This window comes from Thunnus thynnus, chromosome 15 (genome assembly GCF_963924715.1).
Source record: "Thunnus thynnus chromosome 15, fThuThy2.1, whole genome shotgun sequence".
NCBI classification, from domain to species: domain Eukaryota; kingdom Metazoa; phylum Chordata; class Actinopteri; order Scombriformes; family Scombridae; genus Thunnus; species Thunnus thynnus.
This window is the reverse complement of record NC_089531.1, coordinates 12,563,477-12,577,437: the sequence shown is the minus strand read 5'-3', so window position 1 is coordinate 12,577,437 and position 13,961 is coordinate 12,563,477. Positions and strand designations below refer to the sequence as shown.

The window sequence follows — 13,961 nt, the reverse complement described above, 5'->3', positions numbered from 1 at the left end:
GGATGATTTACAGGAATATTTTTTGACAAATATATTGACACATAAAAATGTATCTTAATCCTAACCCTGTATATAAATTTAAAATTACATTATAGTGTATTATAAAGCAGTTTTTAATTGTTTATACACTGCTTAAAAATCTTAAATGGAGGTTTAAAATAAAGTCTTAGCAATTTCTCGTTCAGAGTAAATAAATAAATAAATAAATAATAAGGTTCGACCATTTTAAAGCCAACTGAAAGCAAAATAGATAAATAGGGAACATTCACTGAGAATCACTGATCGATAATGTTCTTTCACATCGCTCCCTAAATGCAAACACAGACACAAACAAAACTTTACTTATGTACTTTGCACAGAAACTAACTGAGTTCAGTTCAGTTTTGAATAAAACCCACTTCCCAGAACCTGTGTGGCTGCAGCATGACCCGGTTGAACAGAGCAAACATAAACACAATGACAACAGCAGGAGCATAGACACAATCAATGAGCTTAAAAAAACATCCTTAAAAACACTCCAAAAAAAGCTCTTAGTAGCTTGTCTACTAGTTATATATCTGAAAACATAATTTTCCGTGAGCATGGAAAATTACATCAGAATTTTTGGTCAATGCTGACCTCATTTCAGCCTCTTCCACTTTTGAATTCTCATAAACAGTGGCAGCAGGTCGTAAGCGTCCCATTTTACAATATGTCTCACTGCTAAATTGAGGCAAAGTGTGAAAAACAGTTCTTTGTAAAGCAGGGTAATAGATGGATACGCTCGCAGGGAGAGGGAAATGAAAGAAATTGGACATCTCAACTGCAGTACCACTAAATGAGACATGTGGACTGCTGCTACACTATATCCTCTCAGAGAAAGATAGCTGGCTGTCAAAGGTGTTAACTGAATGAGACAAACATGATGGACGTCAGAAGGAAAGTACTTCATCCTCCTGATGAGGGGTGCTTTTTTTATTGCAGGATGTTTTTATATGGTTGTATAACCCGCAAAGAATGGGCAAGCAAACATTCAGTAGGATATGATTCACCAAGTGCTCATTCTTAAAACTGTATGTGAAATAGCAGGCTTTAAGAATGTGTGTGTGAGAAATACCAAAACATATTTGAAAAAAAGCAAAGCAGCAACACACAGCAACTTCAAGTCCCAGAGCTCTGGTTCAAGAAATTCATAAATCCTGCTATCGTACCTGCTTTATAGCCACTTTTCAGGGTCATGTGGGGCCGGATCGCATTACAGCATACACTGAGTGAAAAGTGGGGTGCATACTGGAAAGATCACATATTTATTACAGGGCTAACCCATATTGACAGGCAAGCAAATTCACATTCACACCTATTATGTTCCTGTGCCAGGAAACTGGAGCACCTGGAGGGAATCTGGGTCGAGAAGTGATGTATCACTCAGAGGTTAAATCATATAAAACTAAGCTTCCATACAGTCCAGGAAATACACATTGCGGATGTATTGGTGCATTGGTAATTGTGATTGCTTTCGAAACAGTTGCACTCTTTTGTCCCCTCAAAACCACAGCGGAATCACATATGATGGATGAATCATGTCGTGCTCTTGTCTACTCAGGAAATAGTAACCTGGAACTTTTGTTACACAATGGCTTGCAAGGTCTCATGAGTTTTATGAATCAAGTGAAAGTAGGCTATTTCATTTTTAGAGGAGATTGAACACATTTATTATCGATTTTTCAGTAAGAGTTATGACAGGCCACCTCCGGTTATTTTTTTATGCGCAGTACTTCATGTTATCCATGGATTTGATCATTTTTTCGAGCTTTGATGGTATAGGTACAACATACATACATACCGTAGATAAAAACATCAAAAATGTTTTACAATAACTTACTTAGTGTGTTGTGTCTATAAGTTCATATGTTTCTCCATACTGGACAGCAGCTCTCAAGATATGCGTGTATTTTCAAAATTAAAGTAGGCATTTCAGACCTGCCTCCACTTCCCAATGGATCCAGGAATTATTTATTTCCTGTATATTAACCTAACAATTAAAACTAAAATTATCATATTTTAGTGCATATGAAAAATAGTGATGAAACACTAAAAATAATACACTCTCCAAGCTTTGCTAATGAGAAATGTAAATCAGGTGTGTCAGGTCAAAACAGTCAAAAATTTCCTCACTTCATTACATCAGTAAATAATATATTTGTGTTATTAATAATTGATTAGTTGATCATTTCTTCTGTTATATACCAGCAACCATGACCTGACACAATTTTATCAGCTGCTCCATAGTCATTTGTGGTTTAAATGTGTGAAAGGTTACAGACTGCAACTTTAACTGGTAAAAAAAAATAATGTTTACTATATCAAGTTTGCACATACTCTCATGTAGGTAGAGCCATGTCTGTAATTTATAGGTCACTCTGAAGTTTATACACATCAAAACAATGTCCTGTTGTGGGATCTGTATTTTACTTATTGTAATGAATTAAGAAGGATAATAATTCTAGAGAAAACTAGAGAGGCAAGGGTGTTACACTGTGTCACCACTAGATGTCGTTCAAATTGAATCATCAGACTACAAAAGACTGTCCTATGAAGTTGTGCTGCACATCCCAGTATATCACTGAATCAACCAATCATCTTTACTGTAAAGTTAATACACTTAATTACATGCTTGTGCTTTTATGTTTTACCTTTATATAAGGCCATAATCATATCATATCACACATTCTGTATAACTTATTATCTTATGTTGGCAAATGTTTTGGGGGATTTTTTTTTTTTGCACTGAGCAAAAGGAACAGCTTTGACACCCTTGCACCTGAGGCTGAGCTTAAGTACAATTTTGAGGTACTTGTACTTTACTTGAGTGTTTCCATTTAATGCTTTATATTTCCACTCCACTACATTTATTTGACAGCTTTAGTTACTTTTCAGATGAAGATGAAGATCCACATCGGCAGGGGGTATCGGTTATCTTTAGGCAGAAACCTTTACACTAATGATGTCATATATAATAATATATCAGTCAGAGGGACTAAAATACTACTTTTACTGCAATACTTTAACTACATTTTACCACTAATAGGCTACTTATGTACTTTCACTTAAGTTGCTGTATTGGTACTTCTTCCACCACTATACCTCTTTGCGTGCTACAATCACTCGAATGTATTGTAACATCACTTCAACCATTGTTGATTCCATCCTTCATTTTGTATAGCTATTCCCAATCTTGTTCTGTGCATTTTCCTTGTGCTCAATAAATAAATAAAAAAACTTCTTCCATCACTGTTTAGTTATGGACCACATTGGCCTCTGACCAGTAGGTGGCGGTAATGAGCTGTAATACAGGATTTCAACAACCTCCTAAAATAAAGCGAAGAAGAAGAAGAAGAAGGCAGGGCTTGGAGTTGCAAGTAGGTGATATCTCGGCCACTGGGAGTAAACAAGGAAGGTAAACTATATACATCCGTATTCAATTTGAATGTCTTCATAATACTAGATCGTTTAGATCTGGCTAGCTAATTATGCGAGCTAACAACTCCTTTTTCTGCTCGAGTTGAGTAAAATTAATAGCAGAAAACCTACAGATGCTAATGTTAGCTTAGCTAGCTAGGTGTTACAGTCACAGTAGATATCCCTGACCGTTTATCCTATAACGTTAACTACGTGTCGTTATCTCTCTGTCCATTTTTACGAGTTTTTTATAACGTCATAAGAGTACAGGGTTGTCACGAAACATTTCTCCTGTTAAATGTGTTTCTTAGCAACTACGTTCTGCTTTTTGTTTGCCAGATATTATTAGCGTTAAGTTAACGTATATATTATATATGCCAAACTTGCTTGAAGCTCAGATTACTTCGATCGTCAATCATGCAAACGTTATTAGGGTTAAACTGATCTCATGTGTTGCTTTTTTAGAATAAACACTTTCCTTTCTCTCCTCATGATATAGCTGCTTGCCGTCTGTACAAAACTACAGGAAACACCTTGCATATTGTGCAATATTATATAACATTGCTGTGATGGTGCCGGAAACCCACTAGAAAAGGATAAGGAGAACAGCTGCCAATACTCCCGACAGGGTGGTCCAGATCTTTTCTTGTTTGCCATTGAAGACAAATGGTTTTGAGTCATGGATCAAGGTGTTGTGGACAGTCCTGTTACCCTTGTCATCAGGGCTCCCAACCAGAAGTACAATGATCAGACCATCAACTGTTTCCAGAACTGGACTGTGGAGAAACTCAAAGCCCACCTGTCCGACGTATATCCGAGTAAACCGGTGAGTATTTCAGTCCAATCCATACACAGCAGATGCAAACTTGAGAATATGAATTAGACCATGTGTTCTGAGATATTATATTATTCCCTATTTCACCCTACTTTTCATTTAAGCAAGTTAATCACTCTTTGTGAATTACTTACTTAATTACTTGTTTGTTTTTGGCTATATTGGACAGTTTGTCAGCATAGCGTGGAAGGAAAGGTGTGGGGAGAGAGACAAAGACAACAGAAACATGCAATTAATGTTCCCAGCCCAAAACAACATCAGTAACATAAGTTGATATAGATGTCCTGTGTGTATCTTTGAAGTTTGTACAGTGAGGATAGTGAGTTTTGTAGGACGATTATTTTCTCGAGTGCTCATGTTTGGTCCATAAAATGTCAACAAGAAAGATGTCACTGCTTCCCAGAGCCCACAGTGACATCCTCAAATGGCTTGTTTTGTCCACAACAGTCCACAACCCGAAGATATTCAGTTTACTGACAGAGAAGACTACAGAAACCAGAAAATATTTACATTTAAGAAGCTGGAATCAGAGAATTTGGACATTGTTTTCTTAAAGAATGACTCCAAACAATGAATAAATTATCTAAATAGTTGCAGATTAACATAATAGTTTGCAACTAATCAACTAATCATTGCAGCTCTATTTGAGATCTTCTATTATTCTCTCTTTTACCCTACTTTCCTGTGTCATTTAAGCCAGCTAATCACCCTTGTTGAGTTACAGTTTGTTATTTTGGCTAAACTGGACAGTTTGTCAGCATAGTGTGCCAGGAAATGTGTGGGGAGAGAGAGACAGAGATAACAGAGACATGCAACAGAGGCTCCCTGCCCAAAACAAACTATTAACAAATTACATCAGTTGGAAGCAGCAGGATGCCCTCTGTGTGTGTGTGTGTGTTGGCGTTTATAAAGGTTGCACAGTTCAAATCTAGGAAGTGATTTGGGTAAAGATGCGATCAGACATTGTTGACTGTATAAATGTCGGACCTACAGTTTCACTCAGAACTAACAAGGAAGAAGTGGAGCTGGCTGGTAATTTAGCCTGTATTTAGCCGCAGTAAACATTCTCCAGTTGAGCATTTCTTGCTGTTTGAAGTCTTCCAAACTTCCTCTGTGAATCACAACATTGTCAAATAACCAAATAAAGTGACACAGACCATTAACCTTGTTCTATTCTCTATGGTTGATTTCCAGAGCCATAGTAGCTGAAAAAGCCTTATAGTCCATGGATTTGACGTCACAGAGAAAGGAGGGCGTTGAGATTGCTGCTGTATTGTGCTGCTAATCTGACTTTGCTTCCTTTCCTCCGCTCAGGACTGATGTAATCATTGTAAACACACAGAGACAAATTGCTCCCTTGTAAAGCGGTTGAGTAATCTCAGCAAGGGCAGTGCTCCTGTTTGTGTGTAATTTAGTGGACATTAGGCTCCGCATATTCAACAATGAGGCGGCTTGATCCCAGAATAGACGGCGCTCGGTTGCAAGTTGGCCGGGATTTAAAACAGACAATTTAAATTCCTGAATGGCTGAACAGTGAATGTAGGGTTTAAGAGGACAGACTCTGACCTTGTTGCACTGCCAGTTTAATCCGTCGTTAAGACCCACTTATCCCAATTGAGGTTACTATGATCTCATCCTCATTACACACACACACACACACACACACACACACACACACACACACACACACACACAATCTCTGCCTTTTGATGCCCTGATCTACATTACCAAGATGTCCTCATCGAATATATTGTTGTCAGTTCTAACTAGACATGGTTAGAAAGGGCAAACAAACCACAGTGAACTATATTCTTTACAGTGTTGCTAATATACAGGTTCTCTCCTCTGACCCTGTTGTTGTTATAATGTTATTTTTTTTAGAGCTCCAAAGACCAGAGGCTGGTGTATTCTGGGAAACTGCTTTTGGATCACTTAACTTTAAAAGATGTGCTCAGAAAGGTAAGTTCTATCTGTTGTTGCAGCCTGACTTTCCTATTTATCAGAATGATTCTATTTTATTCATTATTATGCTGAGAAGAAGCACTCGAGCTGCTTGTTTCCCTGATTTAATCAATCAACAGCATACAAACTGAACACTGTATGGCCATAAGCATATCGACACCTTTGTTTACATACTTTTGTATGTGGTCTGCAGCTGTTTTTACATTATTTTGGCCAGGCCTCTTGGTTCTAATCAAAGGAAATCTTAATGATGCCGCATAAAATAATTATATTTTAGACAATAGTGTGCTTCCAACTTTATGTCAACAGACCCCTCGCTGTTTCAACATAATGTCATAATGTTGTTTTCTGAGTGTTTCTGTGGAAGAACTCGACTGACCTCCACAGAGCCCAGACATCAACTCCATCTAAGACTTTTAAGACAAATTGGACTGCAAGCCAGGCCTTGATGCCCAATATCAATGCCCAACCTCTCTAATATTGTTGTGGCTGAATGGGAGCAAATCCCTGCAGCCAGGTTCCAAAATCTCATGATGAGCCTTCCCAAAAGAGTGGAGGCTGTTATAGTAGCATGTTAATACCTGTACAGTTTTGGAATGAGACGTTCGACAGTAGCACAGGGGTCTAATGTTCAGGTTAGGGCTGCAGCTAACGATAATTTTCATTATCAGTGAATCTGTCTATAATTTCCTTGATTAGTCGTTTGGTCTATAAAATGTCAGAAAATGGTGGAAAATGTCTCCCAAATGTTTCCCAAAGTCCAAGATGATAAAATGTCTTGTTTTGTCCCGACCAACAATTGTGACTTCTTCTTACTCTTAAGTGTTTTGATGAATCATATTTATTTGTATTTGAAAGAACATACTGTAAGGTGCTTTCGGTTCTTGCTTTTGGTTCGGTTGAAACGAACTCAGGTCCGTTTGCCCGGTTAATACGGTTCATTTGGGCCAGTGTGAGAGCTGTCAGTTGAGCCTTGGTGCGGACCAAACAACTATACCGAGACTGCTTGAAAAGGTGGGTCTCGGTCTGCTGTCAAGAAGATTCTGGCGCAGTTCGTTTGTGGTGTGAAAGCAAACGACCCAACCACAGGATTTTATGATGGCAGATATGTGACTAGTATTTCAAAAGCTTAACTACTAATAAATCCATCTGCTGATCGTGAATTTTGTTCAGGAAGCAATCTCATAATTGATCTGTATAAATCACGTATATATTTGTGCAAATCATTTGGTAACCATGGAAACATGTATGCACGTCAGCAGTAGTTTCCCTGATTAGTAGGTCAAAAGTTGTTAAAACTGCTGTGCTTATATCTTACTCCATGTACTTTTTCAGTTCATTAAGTCCATTAAAAAGTGTGTGACAGCGATCCCACAGTAATAAGCCCAGAGTCATTACTGTACAGGATGTCTCTTTTTTCGTCCTGTCTCTCCCTCTTAGTCATCATTCATAACACGTTGTCAATTTGCATTCTATTAATACTAATAATGCTCATAATCAGTTATTTCTTCACTAGCTCTTTGTGACACCAAAGAACATAAATATACACATCAGAGGCATTAAAGTGCTGCATAAACTTCTGTCACTCACCGGAATTTGATTTCCCCACATGGGTCCTGATGATGCACTGATGATGCAGGATGATAATCGATAAAACTGTCCAATCAACCTGTCAGTCTGTATAACTTCATGTTTACTCCTCTTGGTTCATTTGTAAAAAGACAGGAACCGGACCAGGACTAAAATGCAACAATGTGTCATTTTTTCACCCTTGGTCAGCACCCTTAGACTTTAAATGTGGCATACTTGAAAACCGTAACAGACATCTATAAGAACCTCCAACTGCACCATGTGCACTTTAAACTTGGGTTTGTATTTAACAGTTGAACGACAGATGAAAAGAAAACCAAAGAATCCTGCACACTGTCCATTACTTACTTTAAGAATACAATGTTTTTGGTCCCTTTATCGGGGAAAATTGAGTTGAAAAGGACGATGTTCAGGATTCTTTGGTCTTCTTTTTAAGTCAAGAGTTATTGATCCAACACAGTTGCCACTAAGACTTTATGGTATGTAGGAACTTTTTTGAAATTTCGACATCCATTCCAAATAGGAACAAAGGAAACATGAATGGACAAGTGTATTGCAGCCATTATGAGAGAGTTTGTGTTGTTTTTTAATTGTTATGTTTCTTTGAATTGATTTGATTTTTTTTAAATGTTTGATTCCCTAATTTGCTGTTTATTTTGTACCTCATGGCCACAATAATATTCACAATGAAAGTAATGTATTTTTAAAATGGGATTTCAGGTTTTCCTATAATTGGGTGTTATTTTACTGAGAAAATCAATCGGGTATGTTCAGTGTTGTTACCTGTTTATCAATATAACATTTACCAGTGTTACACAGATACTATAAAAATGACTCATTGTTAATTTCAGTCATTAAAGAAAATCCAAAAAGTAGATGTAGAAGTTTTTTTTTGAAGTTTTCTGCGTTTGTTAAATGACGCAATAGGTTGCCTTTCAACTTTCTTTTTTTTCCCCTTTGAACATGAGTTCATGAGACTGTCTTTGATAATGAGCTGCATTGGCTTCCACAGCAGGATGAGTACCATATGCTCCATCTGGTGTGCCCCTCCAGAACCCCTCCCAGCTCCCCGAAGCCCCCCCGCAGCCACGGTAACAAGCCTCAGGAGAACTCAGCCGGTCCCGCGGTGGGTCACCCACACACACTCGTCACACCTTTCCATTCATTTCATCACCACCTCTTTTTGTTTCATCATCCACCTCACTGCTGTAATCTGCACCTCCCCTGAGGATTTAGAAAAAAAGTCACCTGCCTTTCCCCTCATGACTATAACTATAAATCGTCACTAATATTCAGAACTTCTTTTCTGGCTACAGGCACCTCAAAACGCTAATAGTCCTTCCGTCTCTGCTCAAGATGGCCAGTCGTCTACAGCAGAGAGCAGTGATGGGCTCAGGCAACGGGCTGGACCCTTCCCTTACCACCAGATGTACCCACAATTTATGCACAGGTACAGTATCTGTGTCAGAGGAAGTTTGATCAGTGTTATAGTGTATTTTTTTAAATATTTTTTTATATTAAATAAAATCAGTCAATCATAATGATTGTGGGGAAGTAGTTTTACTACAGCAAGCAAGAAAAGAAGATAATATATAATAAACAAGCACACAAAGTGTTCAAACTACAACATATACAATCACAAAATCAAGAAAAATCCGCCGACAAAAAACAAGTCACTACAGCAACTAGAGAATATGACATGGATTAGTTTTATATAAATAATCATATATATTTTACATGTATAATACAACCAAAGTCCAAACCTTGTTTAGTCATTATTTGGCCTTTATCTTGATTGTACAAACAGATGAATTTATTAATGCCACAACCACAACATAACATAACTCCTCCTTTTTTAAGCCCACAATTGTTCACATTTTTGGCTAATTGGTACAACTGGTGTTAAAAGTTTGCCAAATTAGCTATGAGGAGTTCCTGTTTGCTGTTCACTTGTGGATGTACAGACAACTGTCACTGTATTACTTTGATACTAAAGAAAACTTAACAATGTGATGATTCTCAGGCAAGTTCTGTAGTTATAGCAAGTGTCTTTTTTTTCCTCTGATTTTTATGCGGATTCATGGACGTTTATTCATGATGGACATAAGAGATAATAACATAATCAGACAGTGTCGGTCACAATGACTCTAAAATTATCTTTATCATGTCTGTGTGTTCAGATTTGACTGAGTTATGACCCTGAGAAGGAGAATAATATTACACTGAAGTAGGTTGGTTTTAAATAAGTGAACATTTATTTAAAGTAAAAGTGCTGCTTAAGTTAAATGGACCCTGCAATTGGTGCAATGAGAGTCTAGTCTGCTAATTCGTGCCTGACGGAAAATGAATCTTAAAATATGTTCAGATTTTAGAGGATGTAATTAATATTTTCGTCATTAATGATGCATTATTTCACCCACCCGTAACCCATCCGCTATTAATCAGAATGTTCATTTTTATGACTCGGCCCGCCCGCTCCGTAGATTAACCGCAGTGCTCGTGGATATAACTGTGATCCGCACATCACTATTCCATGAGCCGCGTGTCACAGCTCCAGCTGCTGACAGCAACCACGTCAGCAGCCTCATGTCTCTCCCGTCACGTCCTCCTCCCTCGGCCCACCCCTGGTGTAATGAGTGCACATAGGGGGACGGGTAGACAGATGTATGTGTGACAGGTCTTATGTTACTGATCTTGTAATGGAATGTCTCTTCTTTTCCAGCTGGTCTCAGTACTCTCAACAATCAACTCCTCCCACAAACATGCCCTCTTATTACAACCCCATGACGCTAATGTGGTGGCAGCAGCTGTACGCCCGGCAGTACTACATGCATTAGTAAGTCTCGTCATGTTTCTATCTCTTAATCTCTGTCAAATATTCACTGAACTTCTGTAACATCGTGACAGCTAATTTTCCATCTGTGTCTCCCTCCAGTCAGTTACTGGCTGCCTCCTCTCAGCACCTAAGGCCAGACCAGCCCCTGACGCAGTCTAACCAGCCCGATCCTCTGAGCCAGCGACCTCAGGTGGATCGCCGTGGCAACCCAGAGGTCCAGATGAACGCGCAGGGAGGGGAGATCCTGAACGAGGAGGAGCTGAACCGGGATTGGCTAGACTGGGTGTACACATTTTCACGTGCTGCAATTTTACTCAGTATAGTCTACTTCTACTCGTCCTTCAGCCGGTTCGTCATGGTGATGATGGCCATGCTGGTGCTTTATCTGTGAGTGCTCACGTTATTCTACTCATGAGTTATTTGGCAGTTTGGGATTTATCAAAACAGGTCACACGTAATCAGTTTCTCTTTATTATAACATTGTAAATTGAATACATTTGGCTTTTTTTGGAAAGTTGGTCAAAAACAAGCCATTTGAGTTCTTGTGTAAGGCATGTGTCATCATTTTTGACATGTTAGGGACTAAACAACAACTAACCCATTAATCAAAATTATAATTGATAAAAATGAGTTGTTTCTAATGTTGTTTTTTTGTGTCTGTCTGCAGGCACCAGGCTGGCTGGTTTCCCTTCAACCTGGAGAATGAGCTCCAGCTCCCAGGAGACAGAGCCAATCAGGACGATCTGGAGGGAGAGCTACAAAACCACGACTTACAAGAAATGGTAGCTCCGTCTCTCATCCATATCCAACTTATCAAGAATTTTGCCCAGGACTGATGGGAATTTTTATCAGTGAAGTTTCAGTGTCTAGCTCATTACTGAATATTCATAGAATAGTTCCACACACAGATAACAAAAAGTGGAACTCTGTTTCAGATGAGCTTACAATGAAATAATCCAAAACAAGAAATTAGACTCTATATTATATTGGTTGCAAATATAGCTGAGATTGAAAAAGTGGCAAAAACTAAATTAAAACTGTTTTGAGTTTTTCTGATAGCAAAAGGTGATGTAAAAGGCAAAATTAAAAACATGTTTTAGCTCACAGAGAAACTTCATTGGGAACAAAATGATGGGACTGTGACTCACGTTTCCACAGTGGATATCTCATTTCACAGTCAAATATATCACAAATGCACCACGTTAGTGTGAAACATTCTGTATCTCATTTGATTGTCCTCTCATATCTCCCGTACAGGAAGGAGTTATGGATGACGGCTCAGATGATGACGGTGAAAGTGGAGAGGAAGGCGCAGAGGACCCGAACAGTGTCCCCCACGCAGGCTTCCTGTCCTCCACCTGGTCGTTTATCATAACCTTCTTCATGTCCCTCATCCCAGAGGGACCGCCAAATGCTGCTAACTGAGCCACGAGACACCACAGTTCTCCACAGGAGCACATTCTTTCTTTTAAGAGGAGGACGGATATCCTACCTGCTTAGGGAAACTGTCTCTGTTGCAGTGCAGTGTTATAGTTTCCCACTAGTCTAAGACTTTGAGCTGCAAATGCAAATGACTGATTTAACCTGAAAAGCGGAAAGTGGTCACTTCAAATGGACTGTTTTTCTTTGTCTGCACAAAGACAGAAAGAACTGTCAAATGACAGGAACCTTAGTTGACCTGCTATATACAAGGATTGCTAGTGATGCCTTGTAAACGTAGTCAGAATAAAAAATAGTGTCTGCCAATGCATTGTTTCTGTAATTTATAAAATAGCGACAGCAGCCGCATTTATAATATTGAACAATATTTACAGCACTAAATGTGTTTAACAAGCGGAGTCTGTTTTTTTTTTTCTTTGTGAGAAGCTGCAATACTTGTTGAAATAGTTTCGTTTCAATTGTAATTTTTTTTTGTAATGCTGGTTGTATCCGTATAAGACATTTTAAAAAGGGCCACTTTAGTCCAAAAGGTGAACTACAGCAAATACTCCTGAATATCATGTAGCATCTGTTGAAATTTACGTGAGTGATTCTGGTCTGAAAGGTGAAAAAAATGTGTGTAAAACACATTGTGTATTGTTGTGAAGTGTATCCCAGAGTGACGTTACTGCTACTGAAGAGTGATTTGGATTAATGTACCACTAATTATTTCAGTTGGGATTAAATTGACGAAGCGTCCAGCAGGCAAAGAGAGACTTTTGTATTCCTTACTGTTAAATAAAAACACTGCCACAATGCAGAGTTCATGTCGGAGAAACCATACGCCTCTTGAGTTTGTGAAAATGGCCACTGCTGTTATATATAAAATGTATTGTGCATTAATAATATCCATGTTTATTAAAAAATGGATTCATGATAATGTAGGCATGTGGTTTTAGACAGGTGATATTATCTTTCCCTCCAGATTCTCACAAGTACTGACTTGAGTGTTGTGGGCCACAGAAAGATTGTTATTCATTCATGTAGTGGGTGCACATACCTTTAAATCAGCTTTTGGATAAGAAGCATAATTAAAAGTTGTAGTAGAGGCTTTGGAAGTAAAATCTACACCATACTTTGTGCCTGTGATTGGCTGGATGATCTTGTAGTCTCTGTAGAGCATAAACAACATCAGTGTGTGGAGTGCAAGTTAAAGCTTTTTACTTGGAACCTTTTCCAACTCTTGGAAAAAATCAAGAGAAAAACAAGAAATCACGCTCCAAACAAAATGCCTCCTCTTGCCTTCACTCTCTCAAAGCACACTGTCAAACCAAGTGCTCATCATATCCATGAATGAAAGGCTTGAATATTATTTAACCAGCACACTGACAGAGTTCAAATTGTGCTCTGCGGGACTTTGCTTCCTCATATTGTGACGTTGGAAGCCTACATATCCTGCTTATGTCACCATTACATTAACAGACCGCAGATGCAAGTCAGTCTATTAATGGCACACGTATTTATATCAGATATTGTACATTATTTCTGAGGCTGGTCAGTTGATGGTCCATTATAGTGACGTGGGATGCTGCATCATCCTAAAGTGTGCACACCAAAATACTGAATTATTGATACATCGTGCACTCAGCTAATGACTGTGCCAAAGTTATATTTAAAAGCCCTGCATGTCCACACAGGTTAGACCTTTACTCAGGTTGAAGTTGAGAAATGTCAATCGCACACAGAGCCCCGCTAGGAGGTCTAATTAGTCAAATAAGTGAAAACACCTGCGTGTGTGAACCATAGCTTTAGATCATGATCTAAATTAACAGTAACATGAAAACTGCTAAAAAGAGTGAATGCAGGTTTGACAGACACTGC

At 38.6% G+C, this 13,961-nt stretch overlaps 1 protein-coding gene across 2 annotated transcripts; it reads left to right on the top strand.

Moving 5' to 3' along the window:
* Positions 1-3,340: 3,340 nt before the first annotated feature.
* On the top strand, positions 3,341-12,919 carry LOC137198721 (homocysteine-responsive endoplasmic reticulum-resident ubiquitin-like domain member 2 protein). Of its 2 annotated transcripts, none has more exons than XM_067612631.1 (9): positions 3,341-3,436; positions 3,938-4,264; positions 6,155-6,232; positions 8,841-8,951; positions 9,142-9,275; positions 10,548-10,661; positions 10,761-11,048; positions 11,329-11,443; positions 11,919-12,919. In XM_067612631.1, exons 2-9 carry the CDS (start codon positions 4,118-4,120, stop codon positions 12,084-12,086), a joined length of 1,155 nt encoding a protein of 384 aa, XP_067468732.1. In that variant the 5' UTR covers positions 3,341-3,436; positions 3,938-4,117; the 3' UTR covers positions 12,087-12,919. The 2 variants fall into 2 exon arrangements, with proteins under 2 accessions (XP_067468732.1, XP_067468731.1); XM_067612630.1 differs by having other exon boundaries at positions 8,838-8,951.
* Positions 12,920-13,961: the final 1,042 nt, after the last annotated feature.

What these genes read in the sequence shown, in the direction of transcription:
- LOC137198721 (XM_067612630.1), top strand. Translation starts at nt 4,118, where the DNA reads ATGGATCAAGGTGTTGTGGACAGTCCTGTTACCCTTGTCATCAGGGCT. An exon ending in AGAACTCAGCCGGTCCCGCG is followed by an intron (nt 8,952 to 9,141) that starts GTGGGTCACCCA and finishes TTCTGGCTACAG; the next exon opens with GCACCTCAAAACGCTAATAG. An exon ending in CGGCAGTACTACATGCATTA is followed by an intron (nt 10,662 to 10,760) that starts GTAAGTCTCGTC and finishes GTCTCCCTCCAG; the next exon opens with TCAGTTACTGGCTGCCTCCT.